This window comes from Kogia breviceps, chromosome 13, assembly GCF_026419965.1.
Source record: "Kogia breviceps isolate mKogBre1 chromosome 13, mKogBre1 haplotype 1, whole genome shotgun sequence".
NCBI classification, from domain to species: domain Eukaryota; kingdom Metazoa; phylum Chordata; class Mammalia; order Artiodactyla; family Physeteridae; genus Kogia; species Kogia breviceps.
In genome coordinates this window covers 17387771-17412657 of record NC_081322.1, presented here as the reverse complement: position 1 = coordinate 17412657, position 24887 = coordinate 17387771, and the positions used below count along the sequence as shown (strand labels likewise).

General features: G+C 39.3%; 1 protein-coding gene across 1 annotated transcript in view; it reads right to left on the bottom strand.

The window, feature by feature from the left end:
- EYS (eyes shut homolog) overlaps nt 1-24887 on the bottom strand; it is a 1724957-nt gene that overhangs the window by 67554 nt on the left and 1632516 nt on the right. The window contains exons 35-36 of the mRNA XM_059083021.1: nt 6497-6663; nt 5557-5701 (exon numbers count right to left, since the gene is read on the bottom strand). Coding sequence (XP_058939004.1) covers nt 5557-5701; nt 6497-6663 — 312 coding nt within the window. The remainder of the gene's footprint in view (nt 1-5556; nt 5702-6496; nt 6664-24887) is intronic.

The window sequence follows — 24887 nt, the reverse complement described above, 5'->3', positions numbered from 1 at the left end:
GACATCCGAAACCAGAGCCTCAGCTCCCAGCCCCCACCTGCCCTGGCAGGTGAGCAGACAAGCCTCTCAGGCTGGTGAGTGCTGGTTGGCACTGATCCTCTGTGCAGGGATCTCTCTGCTTTGCCCTATGCACCCCTGTTGTTGCAGTCTCCTCTGTGTCTCTGAAGCTTCCCCCCACCATCCCCTGTTTCCACCAGTGAAGGGGCTTCCTAGTGTGTGGAAACTTTTCCTCCTTCACAGCTACCTCCCAGCGGTGTAGGCCCCGTCCCTATTCTTTTGTCTCTGTTTTTTCTTTTGCCATACCCAGGTACATGAAGAGTTTCTTGGCTTTTGGGAAGTCTGAGGTCTTCTGCCAGCATTCAGTAGGTCTTCTGTAAGATTTGTTTCTCATGTAGATGTATTTCTGATGTATTTTTGGGGAGGAAGGTGATCTCCATGTCTTACTCCTATGCCATTTTTTTTTTTTTTTTTTTTGGTGGTACGCAGGCCTCTCACTGTTGTGGCCTCTCCCTTTGCGGAGCACAGGCTCCAGATGCGCAGGCTCAGTGGCCATGGCTCACGGGCCCAGCTGCTCCACGGCATGTGGGATCTTCCTGGACCGGGGCATGAACCCGTATCCCCTGCATCTGCAGGCAGATTCTCAACCACTGCGCCACCAGGGAAGCCCTCCTATGCCATCTTGAAGGTCTCCTCTTTTTGCTATTTTTAATTAGGGTTGAAAGCCTTTCAATGATTTATCATTTATAATTTTCCATTTCAGTTGCTTATTATTTACTGTTTTTCTCTATCTACCTTTTTTTCTATACCCTGTTAATCACTTATTTGAAAGATGTTTTTATATAACAAACACATTAGCTGTTTGTCACATACTGTAAATACTCCAGTTTAATATTTGTTATTTAATTTTGCTTATGGTGTTTTCTTTTTTATTTTTATGTGGAGAAGTTTATAATACTTATGTTGTCACATTTCTCTTTTTTTCTCTCAGGGATTTACCTTTGTATGTAACCTTAGAAAGTTCTTTTCCACACATATAATGTATGATCTTACTTATATGTGGAATGTAAAATTTGCCTTTTGCATAGTGAAATGCACTCAGAGCAAAAATGTAACTAGAGGATGGAGTCAGGTGTCTCTGGGTTCAATTACAATCTCTGTTACATAATGGCTAGATGACCTAAATCTAACTAATTTTTCCACCATTAAGATGAGAACAAATATAACTACTTCATGAGTTAAGAGGAGTAAGAAAATATACATGAACTAGTGGTATAATGCTGGCAATATGTAGGTCTTGTATACCCTTCCACGCTCTCAGAAATTCACTATTTCCTTTATTAAAAAACATTTCCTTTTAGCAAAGATTGTGGGATGCTAATATTGTTTTTATAGTTTTTATAATCATATTCTGAAAAAAGCTTTGTTTAAATGACTGTAGTATGTATGAATGTCTGAAGTGTTCATTTAAAACAATTTATCTTTTATGTGAATAAATAAAATACTTTTGTTATGAGGAACTGCTAAAATATGTTTTTGGTTTAAAATGTAGCATTGTTATATTTAGAGAAACATTTGGCTAACACTAATAGTTATATGTGTCTATTTCATAGAGAGATGCTTCATGTCAGTCAACATAAGATACAGTGTAAAGGCAATTACAGTGGAAGCCATTTGTAGAATATATATTGTATAATTTCATTCCTATTTATACAGCAGATTAAACATAATCTGCTTAGTATAGTACCATGCACCAGGTATTCCATGCCTATATCTTGCATGTGATAAAGTGGGTATGAAGAAGACTTTTGGAGCTATGATATTGGAAAGACTGGTGAGGTTCCAAATAAGTGATAGCTTGTTTTGTTTGACAGTAAGAGAATTTGTAAATTATTGCAGGGAACTCTTTACTCTTCTCTTATGGGCTCTAGTTTGAAAAATCTCATGGAATTAAAAAAAGAGAGAGAGAGACAGACAGACAGACAGAGACAGAACAAGAAAAGTTGAACTAGCCAGAAACTGCATGTACTAATGGTATGAGGCATTTTGGGGCTGGAATAACATCTTCACAGCATTGTTAATGAATCTGAATCTATTTTATGTCCACACTATTCAGTTGAGTAATGTTTAATAATTCCTGTATCAATGAACACTAGCTGCTGTGACACTAGAATAATCAATAGATAGGATAATAGATTTCCCCATGTTCGTACTAGTCAAAAGTAATTTTTAATTCTACATCAGAATTAAATAGGTCTGATGGTGAAAGTAACAGATCTTAGAACACTGATGAAAGCTATGGTTCTCCTCTCCAGAAAAATGCATACAGGTACACACACAATTGTGTGTGTGATTTCAGGAGACTCAGAGACCCACTGAATTCCATCCATGAACCTCAGCCTGAGAACCCTATGCCTTTAGAGAAGAGGGAAGAATCCCTCTTATTAGGACAGGGAAACAGTAAGGCCCTTTGTGCCTGCCATATGTAGATTTTTTAATCTGGAGAAGTGTTAAATAACATCTTCATGAACATGAAAGGCTATAGGGAGAATAATGTCTCATTATAAACATTTCCAGAACAAAAGCAAAAGGTCTTGATCAACAGAAAGAATCTGTATTTTAAACTGAGAACTTCTGGATTAGATTTATCTATCTGGAGTGTTTAGAGAAATGTGAAAGCCTATGTCAGATGCTCTTTTACTGTTTGTGATTTATTCATCATTCTAAAGACAAATGTGATAATCTTAACCTAATTATTAAATTCTTCCATAAAACTTTGTATTTGCTTTGTTATGATTGATTAATATAGTGGCTTCCAAATCTGGGGAGGCTCATTGAAATGCTAATTTTTAGACCCTCATCATAGAGATTTCACTTAAGCAGGGTCCAGAAATCTATATTTTAAAGTCATTTTGTATCACTCTTTAAAGCCAGTGAGATCAGCTCTGGGGAATCAGGTTTATAGTACAATTGTGATCTGGTCATGTTGATAGGGTGGTACTACTTGTCTATAATTTGCAGTACATAATAAAGGCTAGTTTATGATGGAGGAGGTGCAGACATTGAGGAAGGATTCAAGAGAAAAATGATAAAATTAAGGGCTGGGCTTCCCTGGTGGCACAGTGGTTGAATATCTGCCTGCCGATGCAGGGGACACGGGTTCATGCCCCAGTCTGGGAAGATCCCACATGCTGCAGAGTGGCTGGGCCTGTGAGCCATGGCCACTGAACCTGTGCGTCCGGAGCCTGTGCTCCACAACGGGAGAGGCCACAGCAGTCAGAGGCCCATGTACCACAAAAAAAAAAATAAATAAAAAAAATAAAAAAAAAAAAATTAAGGGCTAAGCTAAGATCCTGGAGTTTCCATAAGACTGTGGAATAAGTGGTAATTCCAAGAAGACCCGCCCAAGATTTTCATCCTAAGAAGCCTGGCATGCTTCCAGGCCTGTCAATGTAGTTATTTCTGTCAGAAGAAGGGCCAGCTGTGTATGTGCTGAGTGTAAGCTCATTAACAGACTTAAGGAGAAAATGACAGGTATTGATGAAAGCCAGTCTTTGTTTTTGTTAACAAGATGTGAAGGGAAGTTCCTAATAGAAGGGAAAAAAACAAGACAACAGGAAACCAGGAAATGTTAGACTTCGATAACTTTGAAAGCATCAAGTCCTCTGACAGTAGGATGGAATACCACTAATAGCTAACATTTATTGTGTTTATCATGTACTGGTTTCTGGTATAAGCACTTAACATAATTATTTTACTTAATTGATTAACTTACAGGCACCCTATGGGGTAGGTTGTTGTTGTTGTTGTTTTTACAGCGGAGAAAATGGAGGATCAGAGAGTGTAAATAACAGGCTAAAAGTCACACAGCTACTACCTGGCAGAGCCTGGATCTGACGGCAGCTTGGCTAGAGCCAAAGCCATGTCTGTGAGACAGAGAAAGAGGAGCAAAGGTTTGACTGGAGACGGGTCTCCTCCTGCAACCAGCACCATCATCATTGCTAACATACTGAGAGCTCTAAGCTCTGTGCTCTCTATCTGTTAGCTCACTCTTGGAACTAGAGAAGTGCTGTGATTGTCCCATTTTACAGCTGAGGCACAGTGAATCAGGAGGAGGTTGGTTGACTTGCCAGGGTCATGGAGCTTGTACGTGGCAGAGGGGACACATATCCAGACAACTGGGTTCCAGAATCCACACTCATATGCTTGATTTTATCCAGAATATTTACAAAAGAAGTGTGTGTGGGAACACATGACAACGGGTTTTGATGACCCCCAACAAGGTCTCTGTTTCATTGAGTGGAAGATGTGCTTTCTTTCACATTTATAAATTTACCCATCCTTTTCTTTGAATATAATGTTTTAAAAACTCATTGATTTGTTTTGCCCTTCAGATGATCTCCTGCAGTGAAAGAACTGTTGAGCATTGAGCATAGAGCCTTAATATGCTTTAAACTATTCTTTAAGACACTCTTCTGAGAATCAGCATGGATTATACATTCAAAGAAAAAGTTTCGTTGAGAGCCTTGGCAGAAAGAACTAGTTTTACTAGAAACTGACCTTGTATTATGTTGGATTAGCTGTGTTGTTTTCATATGTTTCAAGTACATGGCATCCTGCCTCTGTGTTTAGGCAGAAGTCAGTGGGGGTGGGGAGAATGGGGTTGCCAGGCAGGCAGAGAACTCAAGTGCCCCAAATGCATCACATCCTGCTCCCTAATGCTGGGCTTCTGCTGGAGAGTAGGCTGGTTATGGGTGAGTGGCTTAGGATAATACAACGAGCAGCCCCTTGGCCAAATATTCTGGGACTAGGAGCCACCAAAAAGCTTATTTTCACCAAATGTATTATTATAACAATTCAAAACATGCCTTTATGTGTTAACTCCACTATGAATCAGCTTTATAGGGAAGGTCTGAGTCTATGTTCCTTTTTGAACACAGGAGACAGGCTATGGCAATACGATTGCTTGTCCAAGTGTGGTGGTTTCTCTTAATCCCCTTGGCCTCTGGTGACCTCCGTGGGCCATATCTTCATGGTGTGGATAGGTGGCAGCCATCTGTCCCTCATCTTTTATATCAAGTACATTTCAAAGTTAGATGGGGTTTCAATTTTTACTGTGACTCCATGAGGTATACCCTACTTACCCTATATTAAAAAGCACCCTATATAAAAATGACCCACAATCCTGACCCCCCATATCATGCTCTACTTGTCCTTTTCCCCCCACAGAATTTATTACCTTATACTACTATATAATTTATTTATTTACTATATTTAGTGTTTATTGTCTGTTCCCGCCTTTATCCAACTAGAATGTAAATTCACAAGTGCAGGATTCCTAGTTTTGTTCACTGAAACACCCTAACACCTAATACATAGGTAGTTAAGTGATTAATAAACAGTGAATGAATGTTTTCCATTAAAATCTAACTGATTAAGTCTGATTAGGAAGCAATCCTCACTGCTGGTTTTAGAACTAGAAATATACTCTTTAAAAGTTTTTTATTTTCTCAAATTTTGAGACAAGTAGGTATAGTGTAAAATCCGTCCATGTCTTACCTTGAAAGCCATTTTTAAAATCGGCTCCATTCGGTAGGAGATCTGGAGTGTATTCACTGTAGCCACCTACATAAAACTGACTGAAGACATTGAGACCAACCAGCTTTCCTGGGGAGACGATGGATTTATTTTGCTGATCATCTACCTTCAAAAGGAAAAAAATTCAAAGCTTACTAAAAAAGAAATTGATTCCCCAGGGTGAACTGTTAAGACACTCTTTTGTTATTTCCCATTAACTTGGCATGAAAACTTACACAGACCTGAATTTTGAAGAATTCAAAAACACTTTACCACTTAATTCTCTGCTTCTCCGCTGATGTCTGTGAAATAGCTAGCAGTCATGGTTCTGCATCTCAGTCAACATTACAGTTCTTCAAAGATTAGGCGCTGGCATCCCGTTGGGCCTCCTCCATCTGGCCTTACCTCCCTCTCATATCCGTTCTCAAATGACCACCAGTCATTTATCAGCAAATGGAAACTGACCGTGGCACCCAGCCCCCTTCTTAAATTTCTTGATAGCTCTCCACAGCTCTCCGGATGCAAATCTAAACTATTTAGATAAGTCCTTTAATGATACAGACCTTGTCTCTCTACAGCCGCACCTTTCGCTTCCCTCCCCTGAAAGCCACCAAGAACTACTGGTGTTCCTTAAGCCCACCCTCGCCATGCTTCTTTTTCTGAACTGCTATTTACGCCAGTGTCGCCTCTTTTGAGAAGCATTCCTTGAATCCTCTCTCTCACCTTGTTTATGTTAGTCATCCTCTAATTTATCCCCACACCACTTAACTGCAACACCCCCTAGTCTTCTGTTTTGTGCGCTAGTCTGTGAAATTCATGGGGGCAGGCGGCCGGGCTCTTTCACCTCTGTCCCTCAGCACAGATCCGATAATACAACAGTACACAGTAAGATTGTGGGACGGATGGAAGGATGGCCCTTTACCTTCAGCCAGCCTGCTCGGAAGGACCTCCCCAGATGGACCGTGTGGATCTCATGGCTCAGATCGAGGGGATCGCTGCTGACACTTGCTGTGCCAGATCCCAGGTTGTAACTGTAAAGTACGCGGCCGCTGCGCAAACCCACGGCCAGGAAGTCATCACCACTCAACCCTGGAAGGAGAAGAGGCAGAGGGCAGGCCCATGAGAGGAAACCCAGGAGTCTAGGCAGCTCCTTCACCCTCTGGCTCTGAGTCACAGACCCGAACAGTGAGTTATAACCCACACATAACTTCTCGTCCGCACTCAGGTGTGTGTGCAACTGTATATTATTAACCAAACCCACAGACTCTGAGCATGAGGGCTCTGGCTCAATAACTAAAAAGTGGGAATTAAAATGTCCTTCTGTCTAGATGAAATTCAGTGTGTACTTCAGCATAATTAGAACTTCACAGTGGAGTAAAAATCTGCTTTGGTACTGAACGAGGTTCCAATGATTGAGATAACTTAGCATCAGCTTTGAATTTCTCTCTGTGGGTTGAGAGTATAAAGATTTCTTTCTATAGTTGCAGAGTGTGTTCCAATTGTTCTGTTGTAAAAGCTCTCAAACACACCCCCATGACTAGTTCAAGGCTGGCTGTTTCTGTGTTCCCTATTTGCCCTCTCCCTGCCCTAGTCCAGGGCCATTCATGCAGCACACTGAGTTGCAGACCCCTGAACACTCAGGATGCAGCTCATAGGGACCCATGGGGAAGGGCAGGTGGTTGGGAGAGCCCTGGCATTGGGCACTAAGGGAAGATCCTGGAAGTAGGTTTGGTGGCTTTAGGAATGTCTGGGATGGTCCGTGTTGTGTGTCCTGGCAGATGGACAGTTCACACATAGGTCAAGGCAGAGTTTCTAGAGCTCGATGGGGGCAAGAGGTTTGTGGACAGCACAGAGAAAATACATCACCCCGTTTCTCAAAGGTGTGTTTGTGGACCTTAAAAGTGAAGCGCGCTGGTCACGGAATTGAGGCAAGGACTTCTGCTTGGAGGAAGAATAAGGACCCCATAGAAGTAAGAACTTTAATCACAGGGAAAAAAACAGAAGTGAGTCCTTGGATGTGGGCAAATTTGGGTGTGTACAGCACCCCTCTGCATTTCTAAGGGTGATACCTTGTCTGCTTCCTCGGCTTCTCTTGGTTGGTAGGCTGATAAAGGTAAAGGAGAGAAAAACATCTGCAGGGCTGGGTCTTCCAGATAATGTAAGGAGGTGGGTTTCCTAAAGCACTTGAAAGCAGAAGACTGAAGTATTATTTAGAGATGCTTGAACTCTGCCTCTGCCTTTTTCATGGGTCTGCTGTGAACACTGAGCTGGGTTATTTTGGAAGCGCCTTAGGTGAGAGCCGTTGTTAAGCATGTCGGGAACATCCAACAAATCTCTCTCTCTGGTGATTTCTTCCCACCTGCAGTGCTGTGGCAGGTTAGCTGGGCTGAGAATTTAAAATAGGGAGAACTCCCAGGGGAAAACATACATTCAGGAAGGCAGTTAGAATGGAGAGAAAGCATCCCTAGAGGCTGGAGGCAATGTCTCAGGAGGGTGTTGGAGTGCAGAAGGGAAAAGGGGTGGGGGAAAGAAGGGGACAGCAGAGTCCTCCTGTGGCTGCAAATGGGGCTCTTTGAGAGATTCTACTGGCATCTGGATCATCTTTGCAAATTGTTCAGGCTGTTGGGATGGAGACGGTGTCCTGTGGACTGAGCTGGTGGTGAGAGAGCAAATCTACCTGAGCCTCACCCTTCTTTCCTTCCTGACCTGTTACCATTCCTCTGTTCTGAGTCTCTCACAGCCCATTTCATGCCAGGAACAACTTTACCTTCAAAGTCCTCACAGGGTTGGCTCAGGTGCCATGGTCAGTGGAGGAGAAGCAGCACGGGGTGGGAGACAGTCATTGTAACAGTATGGGGAGAAGGTTAGGGCAGTTACAAGGAGGTGATTTTGAATTGGTTTCTGAGCTAACCCATAAAACGACCAACAAGAATTTGCTAGGTGGGTGAGAAAAGGGGGGATGCAGAAGACGGATGTTCGAAGCTGAGGAAATAACTTTGCAAAACCCCAGGAGGGGAAAGGACATGGTATCCTTAGGGAGCTTCTGGGAGCTGGGTGGGGCTGGCATTAAGTGTATGTGTGGGAAAGAGACATGTACTTAAGGGCCTCCTATACTACAGTGAATGGTTAAAATATTTTACTGGAGAGTCTCAGGAGCCATGAAAGGATTTTGAATGGGATAATTACATTAGATATGACCTTTAGAGGACTCTCATAGCAGCAGTGCAGATAGAACTAAGAGGCAGATAGTGAACTTCATTGGAAGATCATTTAAGTGACTCAGGAGAGGAAAGATTAAGGTCTAAATAGATCAAGGCAGTGGCAGAGGGTACAGAAAAAAGGGAAGGAATTTGTGTGTGATTTGGAAAGAAACTTTGAAAGGATGGATCCATTTGGAGTGAAGAGTTGAGAAAGAGGGAGGAGTTGGGGGTGGTTCTGAAGAGTCTGGTTTACAGAGCTGGGTGGGGGTGGGGGAGTGGCCGGAGCCTGGAAAGGAGTGTCTGGGAAAGGAGGATGACTCTAGTTTATAGATGTTCCTGCCCACAGACACACCCCAGCGTGTAGACGTAGAGATGCACTAGGAGGCAGGGACAAGGAGAGCCAGGGAGCAAATCAGACCATGAAGCAGATGACAGCATTGTATCTGCAAACCATGGGTCCTTTAGGGTCCCTTCTGCCACTCTTAATCTGGACCTCCCCTCAACACCCTGGTGGTGGGCAACAGAGTAGATAGGGAAAGAAAAGCTGCTGACCACCAGGGCTGCTGCTGGGAAGGTGAACAGAATTTTAGGGACTCAGAATTGCCCTGAGGTGGTGTTTTGCAAACCAGGAAGTCCATCACGATCACTCAGGGAGCTTGTCAAAAATACAGATTCTAGAAGCTACCTTATACCACTTGTATGAGAATCTTTGAAGCTAGGTTCTGGAAATATATATATATATATATATATATATATATATATATATATATATATATATATATTTAATAGGCTTCTCATTTGTTTATGAAGCCTGACGGATGTTAATAACTTTAGGAGGGTTGGGGCATGTGACCTGTGCTGTCACACAGGGCTTTGTGTTCAGAAGGGCTTGATTTAATGCTCCACTGTCACTTCTTGAAATTCCTTGAACTGTGCTGTGAGAATGTCCATGAGACAACAGAGCATAAGCTGGAACACAGGCAATACACACACAACATGCATGTTTGTTGTTTCTTGCCACCCCGTTCATACATAGTGTTTGTGACATCCCATGAGAACAGAATTCCCCCCAAACTGGGATGTACTTAGGAACTGGTGATGAGAAGGAAGGATTTAGAGCAATTATGCTGCAAGTGGTAAAAGAGGGAGGAAGGAACGGTGGGAGTTGACTTTAGATGAAGAGCAGTTAAGAGTAACAAGATCTAGGAAGTGAATCAAAATCCTTTTAGAATGTACAGAAAAAAACCAACACAAATTTGGTCTCTTTCTGGCTAGAGAGAAGAGATGTAACTCAGTTCCACAAATACTGTTAAGCAGAGAGCTTTGAAGGGGATGTGTTATGGTGAGTCGTAATTAGCATTATAACAACCCATGATACTGGTTAGAGGAAATTTCATGGGTGAAGATGAGATGCTGAGGCCAGAATAGCATCTGGCCTCATCATAGGCTGAGGCCAGTGGAATGGAAGCAAGACCTTCATCTAAGTGAGAAGAAGGATAGTGGCGAAGGCAACGATGATGGAGAATGGAAACAAAGTGAAGGATGCTGCCATGACATTTTGGAAGAAAAGACCAAAGAGGTTGAGACAAAGAGTTGCCAGGTCACTCGAACTTTCTCAGATGGTCCTTAGCAGTGTGTGATGCACTAGAGATGATGGTGGTGAAGGTCATAGATTCTAAATATATTGTATAAAATCTTGGGAAGGAAAATAAAATGCTTATTCACAGGCTTGTGGTTATAATAAAGTTTATGGCATTTTGTTCCCTAAATTATTTAGAAGAGTTTATTGGATTTGTTTGTTTGTGGTTTGTTTCTTTTACTATTTACATCAGTGGTTCTCCAAACTGGCTGGACCTTCTTTTTTTTTTTTTTTTTTTTTTTTAACAGCTTTATTGGAGTATAATTGCTTTACAATGGTGTGTTAGCTTCTGCTTTATAACAAAGTGAATCAGTTATACATATACATATATCTCCATATCTCGTCCCTCTTGCATCTCCCTCCCTCCCACCCTCTCTATCCCACCCCTCTAGGTGGACACAAAGCACAGAGCTGACCTCCCTCTGCTATGCAGCTGCTTCCCACTAGCTATCTATTTTACATTTGGTAGTATATATATATATATATATATATATATGTCCATGCCACTCTCTCACTTTGTCTCAGCTTGCCCTTCCCTCTCCCCATATCCTCAAGTCCATTCTATAGTAGGTCTGTGTCTTTATTCCCATCTTGGCCCTAGGTTCATCATGACCATTTTTTTTTTTTTTTAGATTCCATATATATGTATTAGCATATGGTATTTGTTTTTCTCTTTCTGACTTACTTCACTCTGTATGACAGACTCTAGGTCCATCCACCTCACTACAACTAACTCAATTTTGTTTCTTTTTATGGCTGAGTAATATTCCATTGTATATATGTGACACAACTTTATCCATTCATCTGTTGATGGACACTTCCATATCCTGGCTATGGTAAATAGTGCTGCAATGAACATAGTGGCACATGCCTTTTTTGAATTATGGTTTTCTCAGGGTATATGCCCAGTACTGGGATTAATGGGTCCTATGGTAGTTCTATTTTTAGTTTTTTAAGGAACCTCCATACTGTTCTCCATAGTGGCTGTATCAATTTACATTCCCACCAACACTGATTTAATCCAGAAGCATGGACAGGAAGGGGAAATCTATTATATAGGAGGGAGGAAGGGTATCAAAGATTTCCAATAGTAAGCCAGGAAAAATGGTGCAGGTCAGTTTGACCTGAAAGAAAAAGAGAGACACAAAACAGAGAGAGAAAATAGTCAGAACAGCGCAACAATCCTTTCTGCCTTAAGGTAATTCTAATGGAGTTCTTACCAGAAGAAACATGCAAACTAAGTAACAGTAATTAAAGATGGTCTAATTAGCTTCACCTGGAAAGAAGGCCTGGTGAAGAGTAGCTGGTAGTTGGAGCCATTGATTCATTAAGTCCTCAAAAGGAAGAATAAGACATGGATAAAAGCACTAACTCAGATCTGTTCATGGGAGAGAATTCCTGGGGGCACCTGTCCTGCCATTCCTCCCACTGACATAGGTCAATCATGGGATGCTATAAACCATGAACATGACAGGCATGTGCTGTCATGTGGTCTGCTTGAAAGGACACTCCAGAAGCAGATCCCATGGCCTGAGAAGAGGCAGAAGCCACTCTCAGGTGCCCTGTGTGGGATTCAGGACCACTTGGAGGGCTGTTCCTTGGATTGTTCTGAGGGAGCATTTGGGAGAAAAGATTCATACAGAGAGTGCTGTGGAAGCCTTGAGTATTTCAGCCCTCACCAGGTAATCCAAAGGTTAATATTATGACTTTTAACAACATAGAAACATGATCATCCTCATTCAGCTGATCCAACAATCCTTGTAATTCCAATAGGAAAAAAAGAAATCTTTCTGAAGTGTTTTATTTGGGATGAAATTTTGATTTATTAGTAGAGAAAAAGTGGACATGACTTGTTATAATTTCTTCAAACTATTCTTCCAATATGGTAAGCTATTATAATGTATTAAATGTAATTTACCTTGATAAAAATGATGGGGTTGGAACCAAAAGAGGTAAGCTGAGTCCCAGGTACCACAAGGAGAGGAGTGTTTAATCTTGGCCTCTTTGCTAATTTAACTTCTAGATGCTCACTTCCTCATACCTCTCTTTTGAAAAATGGGAATGGTAATACTAATGCTTCATAGGATTGTTTCTAGCAATAACATAAAATGTTTCTTCCAGTTTTATTGAGATCTAATTGGCATACAGCACTGTATAAGTTTAAGGTGTACAGCATACTGATTTGACTTACATACATCATGAAATGATTACACTAAATTTGTGAATATCCATCATGTCATGTAGATATAACATTAAAGAAATAGAAAACAAATTATCCTTGGGATGAGAACTCTTAGGATTTACTCTCTTAACTACTTTCATGTGTAGGAGAGAGATCTTCAAGATGGCAGGGGACTACAATGTGGAGATCACCTTCCTCCTCACAAATACATCAATAATACATCTACATGTGGAATGGCTCCTTCAGAACGCCTACTGAATGTTAGCAGAAGACATCAGACTTCCAAAAAGGCAAGAAAATCCCCATGTACCTGTGTAGGGCAAAGTAAAAAAGAAAAAAACAGAGACAAAAGAGTAGGGATGGGACCTGCACTTCTGGAAAGGAACTGTGAAGGAGGAAAAGTTTCCACACACTAGGAAACCCCTTCAGTGGTGGAGATGGGGGAGTGGGCAGGGGGAAGTTTCGGAGCCACAGAGGAGAGCACAGCAACAGGGGTGTGGAGGGCAAAGCGGAGAGATTCCCACACAGAGGATTGGTGCCGACCAGCACTCACCAGCCCTAGAGGCTCATCTGCTTACCTGCTGGGGTAGGTTGGGGCTGGGAGCTGAGGCTCAGATTTCAGAGATCAGATCCCAGGGAGAGGACTGGAGTTGGCTCTGTGAAGACAGCCTGAAGGGGTCTAGGGCACCACAGGTAGCCAGGAGGGAGCCTGGGAAAAAGACTGGACCTGCCAGAGAGGCAACAGACCACTGTTTAGGGATGTACGAGGAGAGGGGATTCAGAGCACCACCTAAACGAGCTCCAGAGATGGGTGTGAGCTGTGGCTATCAGCATGGACAACAGAGATGGGCATGAGATGTTAAGGTTGCTGCTGCAACCACCAAGAAACCTGTGTGCAAGCACAGGTCACTATCCACACCTCTCCTCTTGGGAGCCTGTGCAGCCTGCCACCGCCAGGGTCCTGTGATCCAGGGACAACTTCCCCAGGAGAACACACAGCATGCCTCAGGCTGTTACAATGACACGCCAGCCTCTGCCACCATAGGCTTGCCTCACATTCCAATTATGACTACCAAACCCCTCCCTCCCCCCCAACCTCAGTGAGCAAGGGAGTTCTAATCAGCTGCTGCTTTAACTCCCTCCTGTCTGGGGGAGAACAGATGCCTGAGGGTGACTGACATGCAGAGGTGGGGCCAAAAGATGCTGAACACCATGAGCTGGGCGAACAAAGAAGAGAAAGGAAAATTTCTCTGTGCAGCCTCAGAAGCAGCGGATTAAATGCCTGCAGTCAACTTGACATAACCTGCATCTGTGGAATACCTGAATAGACAATGACTGTTCCCAAAATTGAGGCCTTGGACTTTGGGAGCAACTGTAGACGTGGAGTTTGCTTTCTGCATCTGATTTGTTTTTCATCTTATGTTTAGTTTTCAGTGCTTGTTTTCATTGGTGGATTTGTTTATTGGTTTGGTTGCTCTATTCCATTTATTTATTTTTTTCTTTTTTCCCTTTTTGTGAGTGTTTGTGTTTATGTTTATTTGTATGATTTTCTCTGTTTAAGTTTGCTTTTACCATTTGTCCTAGGGTTCTGTCTGTTCTTTCTCTTTTCTTCTTTTATTTTTTGTGTTTTGTTTTGTTTTGTTGTTTTTTCCTTTAATGACTGTGTGTGTCTATGTTTCTTTGTGTGATTTTGTCTGTTTAGTTTTGCTTTTACCATTTGTTTGGGGTTCTATCTGTGCATTTTTTTTCTTCCTTTTCTTCCAAGCTGTGTGGCTGGCAGGGTCTTGGTGCTCTGGCTGGATGTTGGACCTGATCCTCCAAGGTGGGAGGGCCAAGTCCAGGACAGTGGACAACCAGAGACCGCCTGGTCCCATGTAATATTAATTGGTGAGAGCTCTCTCAGAGATCTCTATCTCAACACTAAGATCCAGCTCCACCCAATGGCCAGCAAGGCCATTGTGGGATGCCCCATGGCAAACAACAAGTAAGACAGGAACACAACCCCACCCATTAGCAGAGAGGCTGCCTAAAGTCATACTATGTTCACAGAAACGCCAAACACAACACTGGATGTGGCCCTGCACACCAGAAGGACAACATCCAGCCCCACCCACCAGAACACAGGCACCAGTCCTCTTCAACAGGAAGCCTACACAAACACTGAACCAACCTCACCCACTGGGAGCAGACACCAAAAATAACAGGAATTACAAATGTGCAGCTGAGAAAAGGAGACCCCAAACACAGTAAGTTAACCAAAATGAGGAGACAGAGAAATATGCAGCAGCAGAAGGAGCAAGGTAAAAACTCACCAGACCAAACAAATGAAGAGGAAATAGGGAGTCTACCTGAAACGAATTCAGATAAATGATAGTAAAGATGATCTTAGAAACAGAATGTCTCGGAAACAGAATGGAGAAAAATACAAGAAATGTTTAACAAGGACATAGAAGAACTAAAGAGCAAACAAACCATGATGAACAGCACAATAAATGAAATTAAATATACTCGAGGAGAAATCAGTAGCAGATTAACTGAGGCAGAAGAGTGGATAAATGACCTGGAAGATAGAAGAGTGGAAATAACTACCAGAGAGCAGAATAAAGAATGAAAAGAATTGAGGACAATTCTCATATCCAACATTAAATGCAGCAACATTCAAATTATAGGGGTCCCAGAAAAAGAAAGGGTCTGAGAAAATATTTGAAGAGATTATAGTCAAAAACGTCCCTAACAAGGAAAACGAATAGTCAAGTCCAGGAAGCACAGAGTCCCATACAGGATAAAGCCAAGGAGAAACACACCAAGACATATATTAATCAAACTATCAAAAATTAAATACAAAGAAAAAATATTAAAATCAGCAAGGGAAAAGCAACAAATAACATGCAAGGGAATCCCTATAAGGGTAACAGCTGATCTTTCAGCAGAAACTCTGTGGTAGAAGGGAGTGGCAGGACATACTTAAAGTGATGAAAGGGAAAAACCTACACCAAGATTACTCTACTCAGCAAAGACCTCATTTACATTCGAAGGAGAAATTAAAACCTTTACAGACAAGAAAAAGCTAATAGAATTCAGCACCACCAAACCAGTGCTACAACAAATGCTAAAGGAACTTCTCTAGGTGGGAAACACAAGAGAAGGAAAAGACCTACAAAAACAAACCCAAAGCAATTAAGAAAATGGTAATAGGAACATACATATCAATAATTACCTTAAATGTAAATGGATCAAATGCTCCACCAAAAGAGCATTTTTGTATCCATTGAACCAGATATAGACTGGTTGAATGGATACAAAAACAAGACCCACATATATGCTCTCTACAAGAGACCCACTTCAGACCTAGGAACACATACAGACTGAAAGTGGGGGAATGGAAAAAAATATTCCATGCAAATTGAAATCAAAAGAAAGCTGGATTAACAATGATCATATCTGACAAAATAGACTTAAAATAAGAACTATTACAAGAGACAAAGAAGGACACTACATAATGATCAAGTGATCAATCCAAGAAGAAGATATAACAATTGTAAATATTTATGCACCCAACAGAGGAACACCTCAATATATAAGGCAAATGCTAACAGCCATAAAAGGGGAAATCAACAGTAACACAATCATCATAGGGGATTTTAACACCCCAATTTCACCAATGGATGGATCATCAAAAATGAAAATAAATAAGGAAACACAAGCTTTAAATGACACATTGGACATGATGGAATTAATTGATATTTATAGGACATTCCATCCAAAAACAACAGACTACATTTTCCTATCAAGTGCTCATGGAACACTCTCCAGGATAGATCATATCTTGGATCACAAATCAAGCCTTGGTAGATTTAAGAAAGTTGAAATCATATCAAGTATCTTTTCCGACCACAATGCTATGAGAATAGATATCAATTACAGGAAAAAACTGTAAAAAATACAAACACATGGAGGATAAAAAATACGTTGCTTACTAACCAAGAGATCACTGAAGAAATCCAAGAGGAAATTTAAAAAATACCTAGAAACAAATGACAATGAAAACATGATGACCCAAAACCTATAGGATGCAGCAAAAGTAGACCTAAGAGGGAAGTTTATAGCAATACCATCCTACCTCAAGAAACAAGAAAAATCTCAAATAAACAACTTAACCTTACACCTAAAGCAATTAGAGAAAGAAGAACAAAACCCCCACAAAGTTAGTAGAAGGAAAGAAATCATAAAGATCAGATCAGAAATAAATGAAAATGAAATGAAGGAAACAATAGCAAAGAACAATAAAACTAAAAGCAGGTTTTTGTGGAGATAAACAAAATTGATAAGCCATTAGCCAGACTCATCAAGAAAAAAGGGAGAAGACTCAAATCAACAGAATTAGAAATAAAAATGGAGAAGTAACAACTGACACTGCAGAAATACAAAGTATCATGAGAGATTACTACAATCAACTATATGACAAACAAAATGGACAACCTGGAAGAAATGGACCAATTCTTCGAAAAGCACAACCTTCCAAGACTGAACCTGGAAGAAACAGAAAATAGGAACAACCCAATCACAAGCACTGAAATTGAAACTGTGATTAAAAACCTTCCAACAAACAAAAGCCCAGGACTAGATGGCTTCACAGGTGAATTCTATCAAACAATTAGAGACGAGCTAACACCTATCTTTTGCAAACTCTTCCAGAATGTAACGGAGGGAGGAACACTTCCAAACTCATTCTATGAGGCCACCATAACCCTGATACCAAAACCAGACAATGATGTCACAAAAAAAGAAACTATAGGCCAAAATCTCTGATGAATACAGATGCAAAAATCCTCAACAAAACGGCAGCAAACAGAACCCAACAGCACATTAAATGTATCACACAATCATTATCAAGTGAGGTTTGTCCCAGGAATGCAAGGATTCCTCAATATATGCAAATCAATCAATGTGATACACCATATTAAAAACTGATGGATAAAAACCATATGATAAGCTTGATAGATACAGAAAACATTTTTGACAATATTCTACACCCATTTTTGATAAAAACTCTCCAAAAAGTGGGCATAGAGGAACCTACCTCAACATAATAAAGACCATATGACAAACCCGCAGCCAACATCATTCTCAATGGTGGAAAACTGAAACCATTTCCTGTAATATCAGTAAGAAGAGAACGTTGCCCACTCTCACCACTATTATTCAACATGGTTCTGGAAGTTTTAGCCACAGTAGTCAGAGAAGAAAAAGAAATAAAAGGAATCCAAATTGGAAAAGAAGAAGTAAATCTGTCACTGTTTGCAGATGACATGATACTATACATAGAGAATCCTAAAGATGTTACCAGGAAACTACTAGAGCTAATCAATAATTTGGTAAAGTAGCAGGACCAAAATTAATGCACAGAAATCTCTTGCATTGCTCTAAACTAACAACGAAAAATCTGAAAGAGAAATTAAGGAAACAATCCTATTTACCATAGCAAGAAAAAGAAGAAAATACCTAGGAATAAGCCTACCTAAGGTGACAAAATACCTGTATGCAGAAAACTATAAGACACTGATTAAAGAAATTAAAGATGATAAAAACAGATGGAGAGATATACCATGTTCTTGGATTGTCAGAATCAACATTGTGAAAATGACTATACTACCCAAAGCAATCCACAGATTCAATGCAATAACTATCAAACTATCAGTGGCATTTTTCACAGAAGTAGAACAAAATTCTTCACAATTTGCATGGAAACACAAAAGGCCCTGAATAAGCAAAGCAATCCTGAGAAAGAAAAATGGAGCTGCAGGAATGAGGCTCCTTGACTTCAATCTATACTACAAAGTTACAATAAACAAGACAGTATGGTACTGGCACAAAACCAGAAATATAGATCAATGAAACAGGATAGAAACCCAGAGATAAACCCACGTACATATGGTCACCTTATCTTTGATAAAAGAGGAAAGAATATACAATGGAGAAAAGACAGCCTCTTCAATAAGTGGTGCTGGGAAAACTGGACAGCTACATGTAGAAGAATGAAATTAGAACACTCCCTAACACCATACACAAAAATAAACTCAAAATGGATTAAAGACCTAAATGTAATGCCAGACACTGTAAAACTATTAGAGGAAAATATAGGCAGAACCCTCTATGACATAAGTCACAGCAAGATCCTTTCTGACCCACCCCGTAGAGGAATGGAAATCAAAACAAAAATAAACAAAAGGGACCTAATGAAACTTAGAAGCTTTTGCACAGCAAAGGAAACCAAAAACAAGATGAAAAGATAACCCTCAGAATGGGAGAAAATATTTGCAAATGAAGCAACTGACAAAGGATTAATCTCCAAGTTATACAAGCTGCTCATGCAGCTCAGTGTCAATAAAACAAAAAACCTAAACCAAAAATTGGCAGAAGGCCTGAATAGACCTTTCTCCAAGGAAGATATACAGATTGCCAAAAAACACATGAAAGGATACTGAACATCACTAATCATTAGAGAAACGTAAATCAAAACTGCAATGAGGGATCATCTCACACTAGTCAGAATGGCCATCATCAAAACATCTAGAAACAATAAATGCTGGAGAGGGTGTGGAGAAAAGGGAACCCTCTTACGCTGTTTGTGGGAATGTAAATTGATACAGCCACTGTGGAGAACAGTATGGAGGTTCCTTAAAAAACTAAAAATAGAACTACCATAGGACCCATTAATCCCAGTACTGGGCATATACCCTGAGAAAACCATAATTCAAAAAAGGCATGTGCCACTATGTTCATTGCAGCACTATTTACCATAGCCAGGATATGGAAGTGTCCATCAACAGATGAATGGATAAAGTTGTGTCACATATATACAATGGAATATTACTCAGCCATAAAAAGAAACAAAATTGAGTTATTTGTAGTGAGGTGGATGGACCTAGAGTCTGTCATACAGAGTGAAGTAAGTCAGAAAGAGAAAAACAAATACCGTATGCTAACACATATGTATGGAATCTAAAAATAATGGTTCTGATGAACTTAGGGGCAGGACAGGAATAAAGATGCAGACTTAGAGAACAGACTTGTAGGCACAGGGGGAGGGGTAAGGGTAAGCTGGGACTAAATGAGAGAGTAGCACTGACATATATACACTACCAAATGTAAAATGGATGGCTAGTGGGAAGCAGCTGCATCGCACAGGGAGATCAGCTTGGTGCTTTGTGACCCCTTAGAGGGGCGGGATAGGGAGGGTGGGAGGGAGACACAAGAGGGAGGAACTATGGGGATATATATATATATATATAGCTGATTCACTTTGTTATAAAGCAGAAACTAACACACCATTGTAAAACAATTATACTCTAATAATATACAGTAGTGTTAATTATATTTATCATGCTGTACATTACATCCTTACTATTTATTATCTTATAAGTGAAAGTCTCTACCTTTTGACTGCCTTCATCCAATTCCCCCTCCCTGCACACGCCACCTCTGGTAACTCCAAATATGATCTCTTTTTCAATGTTTCTTTGTTTTTGAAGTATAATTGACCCACAACACCATATTATATTCTGTTATGCAACATAGTGATTCAACGTTTGTATACATTTCAAAATGATCACCATAAGTTTAGTTGTGATCTGTCACCAAATAAATATATTACATAGAGATTGACTATATTTCTCACACTGTACATTTCCTACTTTTGACTATTTATTTTGCAACCAGAAGTTTGTTTCTCTTAATCTCCCTTGGTATTTCTTTCCTCCCCTGAGCCTCCTCCCCTGTGGTAACCACCTGTGTGTTCCCTGTATTCATAATTCTGTTTCCGTTTTGTTACGTTTCTTTTTTGTTTTGCTTTTTAGATTCCACAATTAAATGAAATCATATAGTATTTGTCTTTCTCTGTCTAACATATCTCACTTAGCATGATACCCTTTAGGTCCAAGCATATTTTCCCAAGTGGCAAGATTTCACTCTTTTTTTTCAATGGCTGAGTAATATGTCATTTTATGTGTGTTTGTCTGTATATACACACACACCTTCTTTATCCATTTGTCTATAGGTAAGCACTGAGGTTGCTTCCATATCTTGTGTATTATAAATAATTCTGCAACGAACATAGGGGTGCATATATCTTTTCTGATAAGTTTTTTTGTTTTCTTTGGATAAATACTCAGTAGTGGAATTGCTAAATTATATAGTAGTTCTAGTTTTTATTTATTGAGGAATCTCCATACTGTTTTCCATAGTGGTTGCACCAATTTACATTCTCACCAACAGTGTACAAGGGCTCCCTGTTCACTTTCTGATAATAGTTCTTCTGCCAGGTGTTAGTTGATATCTCATTGTAGTTTTGATTTGCATTTCTCCAATAATTACTGATGTGCCTTTGGCTATCTGTATGTCTCCTTTGGAAAAATGTCTATTCAGATCCTCTGCCCATTTTAATTTAATTAGTTAATTTTCAAAAGTAATTCTTTTGTTTATTGATTATCTATTATATCTTAAATATAGCAGTGTGTACATGTCAATCCCAAACTCCCAGTCTATGTGCCCTCACCACCCTTTCCCCCAGTAACCATACGTTCATTCTCTAAGTCTGTGAGTCTGTTTCTGTTTTGTAGATAAGTTCATTTGTATCTTTTTTTTTTTTTTTTAGATTCCACATATAAGTGATATCATATGATATTTGTCTTTCTCTGTCTGACTTACTTCACTTAGTATGATAATCTCCAGGTCCAACCATGTTGCTGCAAAAGGCATTATTTCATTCTTTCTTATGGCTGAGTAATATTCCATTGTATATATGTACCACATCTTCTTAATCCATTCATCTGTCAATGGACATTTAAGTTGCTTCCATGTATTGGCTATTGTAAAAAGCACTGCAATGACCATGGGGCTGCATGTATACTTTCAAACCAAGTTTTTCTCTGGATATATGCCCAAGAGTGGGATAACTAGATCATATGATAGCTCTATTTTTTGTTTTTTAAGGAACCTCCATACTGTTCTCCATAGTGGCTGTACCAATTTACATCCCACCAACAGTGTAGGAGGGTTACATTTTCTCCACACCCTCTCCAGCATTTATGTTTGTAGATTTTTTGATGATGACCCTTCAGATTAGTGTGAGGTGATATCTCATTGTAGTTTTGATTTGCGGTTCTCTACTAATTAGTGATGTTGAACATCTTTTCATTTGCCTCTTGGCCATCTGTATGTCTTCTTTGGAGAAATGTCTATTTAGGTCTTCTGCCAATTTTTGATTTGGTTTTTTGTTTTGATGGTATTGAGCCTCATGGGCTGTTTGTAAATTTTGGGGATTAATCCTTTGTTGGTCGCATTATTTGCAAATATTTTCTCCCATTCTGTGGGTTGTCTTTTCATTTTGTTTATGGTTTCCTTTGCTGTGAAAAAGCTTTTGAGTTCAATTAGGTCCCATTTGTTTATTTTTATTTTTATTTCTGTTACTCTGGGAGATAGACTGAAAAAGATATTGTTGCGATTTATGTCAGAGAGTGCTCTGCCTGTTTTCCTCTAAGAGTTTTATAGTATCTGGTCTTACATTTAGGTCTTTAATCTATTTTGAGTTTATTTTTGTGTGTGGTGTTAAAGAGTATTCTAATTTCATTTTTTTACATGTATCTGTCTAGTTTTCCCAGCACCATTTATTGAAGGGACTGTCTTTCCTCCATTGTATATATAATCTTTCCTCTTTTGTCATAGATTAATTGACCATAGGTGTGTGGGTTCATTTCTGGGCTTTCTATCCTGTTCCATTGATCTATATTTCTGTTTTTGTGCCAGTACTATGTTGTTATGATGACTGTATCTTTGTATCAGTAGTATAGTTAGGAAGTCAGGGAACTTGATTCCTTCAGCTCCTTTTTTCTTTCCCAAGATTGCTTTGGCTATTTGCGGTCTTTTGTGTCTCCATACGAATTTTAAGATGTTCTGTTCTAGTTCTGTGAGAAATGACATTGGTAATTTGATAGAGATTGCATTGAATCTATAGATTGCCTTGGGTAGTGTAGCCCTTTTCATAACACTGTTTCTTCCAATACAAGAACATGGTATATTTCTCCATCTGTTTATGTTATCTTTGATTTCTTTCATCAGTGTTCTATAGTTTTCTGAGTACAAGTCTTTTTCCTCCTTAGGCAGGTTTATTCCTAGGTATTTTATTCTTTTTGATATGATGGTAAATGGGAATGTTTCCTTAATTTCTCTTTCTGATACTTTGTTTTTAATGTATAGAAATACAACAGATTTCTGTATATTAATTTTGTGTCCTGCAACTTTACTGAAATCATTGATGAGTCCTAGTAGTTTTTTTGTGGCATCATTAGAATTTTCTATGTATAGTGTCATGTCATCTGCAAACTGTGTCTTTAATCCATTTTGAATTTATTTTTGGGCATAGTGTGAGAGAGTAGTCTAGTTTAACTTTTCTGCATGTAGCTGTCCAGGTTACCCAATACCATTTATTGAAGAGACTTATTTTTGCCATTGTATATTCCTGTTTGTTGTCATAGATTAATTGCCCATATAAGTATGGGTTCATTTCTGGGCTCTCTGTTCTGTTCCATTGATCTCTGTTTCTGTTTTTTGGTCAATTCCATAATGTTTTGATGTTTTATATAAATATATACTTATATATATATAAGTGTGTATACACACTCAGGGAGTATGATACCTCCAACTTTGTTCTTCTTTCTAAAGAGTGTTTTGACTATTTGATCTCTTTGTTGTTACCATACAAATTTTAGAATTATTTGTTTTAGTTCTGTAAAAAATAAGTTCATTTGTATTATTTTTGTTAGATTCCACATATAAACAATATCATATAACATGTGTCTTTCTCTGTCTGGCTTAACATTTAAAGTAATTATTGATAGGTGTGTATATACTGACATTTTATTAATTGTTTTTGGGTTATTTCATGGCTCTATTTTGTTCCTTTCTTCTTCTTTTACTCTCTTCGCTCGTGATTTAATGCCTATCTTTAGAGTTATGTTTGGATTCCTTTCTCTCTCTCTCTCTTTGTTTTTTGTGTGTATTTCTTATAGGTTTTTGATTTGTGGTTACCGTGAGGTTAATATATAGCAATCCCCCTCTCTCTTGCTCTGTGTGTGTATGTATATGATTATTTTAAGTTTCTGGTCTCTTAAATTCACATTTTAACAACCTGGCATTTTTACGCCTCTCCCCTAATGGTTACTGTTTTTGACATCATATTTTACCTCTTTTTGTTTTGTGTATCCTTTAACCTGGCAGATATAGGTGATTTTACTTCCTTTGTTTTTTAACCCTCTTAGTAGCTTTGTATGTGGTTGACTTACTACATTCTCTGTATATTTGCCTTTAGCCATTAGCTTTTTCCTTTTATAATTTTCAGGTTTCCAGTTGTGGCCTTTTCTTTTTCACTTAGAAAATTTCCTTTAACATTTCTTATAAAGCTGGTTTGGTGGTGCTGACCTCTATTACCTTTTGCTTATCTGTAAAACTTTTGATTTATCCATCAAATCTGAATGAAAGCCTTGCTGGACAGTGTATTCTTGGTTGTAAGTTTTTCTTTTTCTTCACTTTAAGTATATTGTGCCACTCCCTTCTGGTCTGCAGAGCTTCTCCCTTCTGGTTGCAGAGTTTCTTCTGATAGCCTTATGGGAGTTCCCTTGTATGTAACTTGTTGCTTTTCCCTTGCTAATTTTAATATTCTCTCTTTATCCCTAGTTTTTGTCCATTTAATTACAATGTGTTTTAATGTGGTGCTCTTTGGATTGATCTTATATAGAACTCTCTGTGCTTCCTGGGCCTAGATGTCTGTTTACATTCCCAAGTTAGGGAAGTTTTCATCTATTATGTCTTGAAATATGTTCTCTGTCCCCTTTTCTCTCTCTCTTCTCCTTCTGGGACCCCTATAATGTGAATATTATTATGCTTGGTGGTCTCTTAAACTGTCTTCATTTTTGTTTATTCTTTTTTCTGTTCAGCTTCAGTGATTTCCACTACTTTGTCTTCCAGCTCACTGATCCATTCCTCTGTATCATCTAATCTACTGTTAATTCTTTCTAGTGTATTTTTCATCTTAATTATGGTATTCTTTACCTCTGTTTGTTCTTCTTTGTATTTTCTGACTCTGTTAAAAACTTCTAACTTCTCAGTCTATTCATCCAATCTTCTTCCCACTTCTTCAAACATTTTTATGATCATTTCATTGAACTGTTTATTGGGTAGATTTCCTACCTCTACTTCACTTAGTTCTTCTTCTAGGGTTTTATCTTGTTCCTTCATT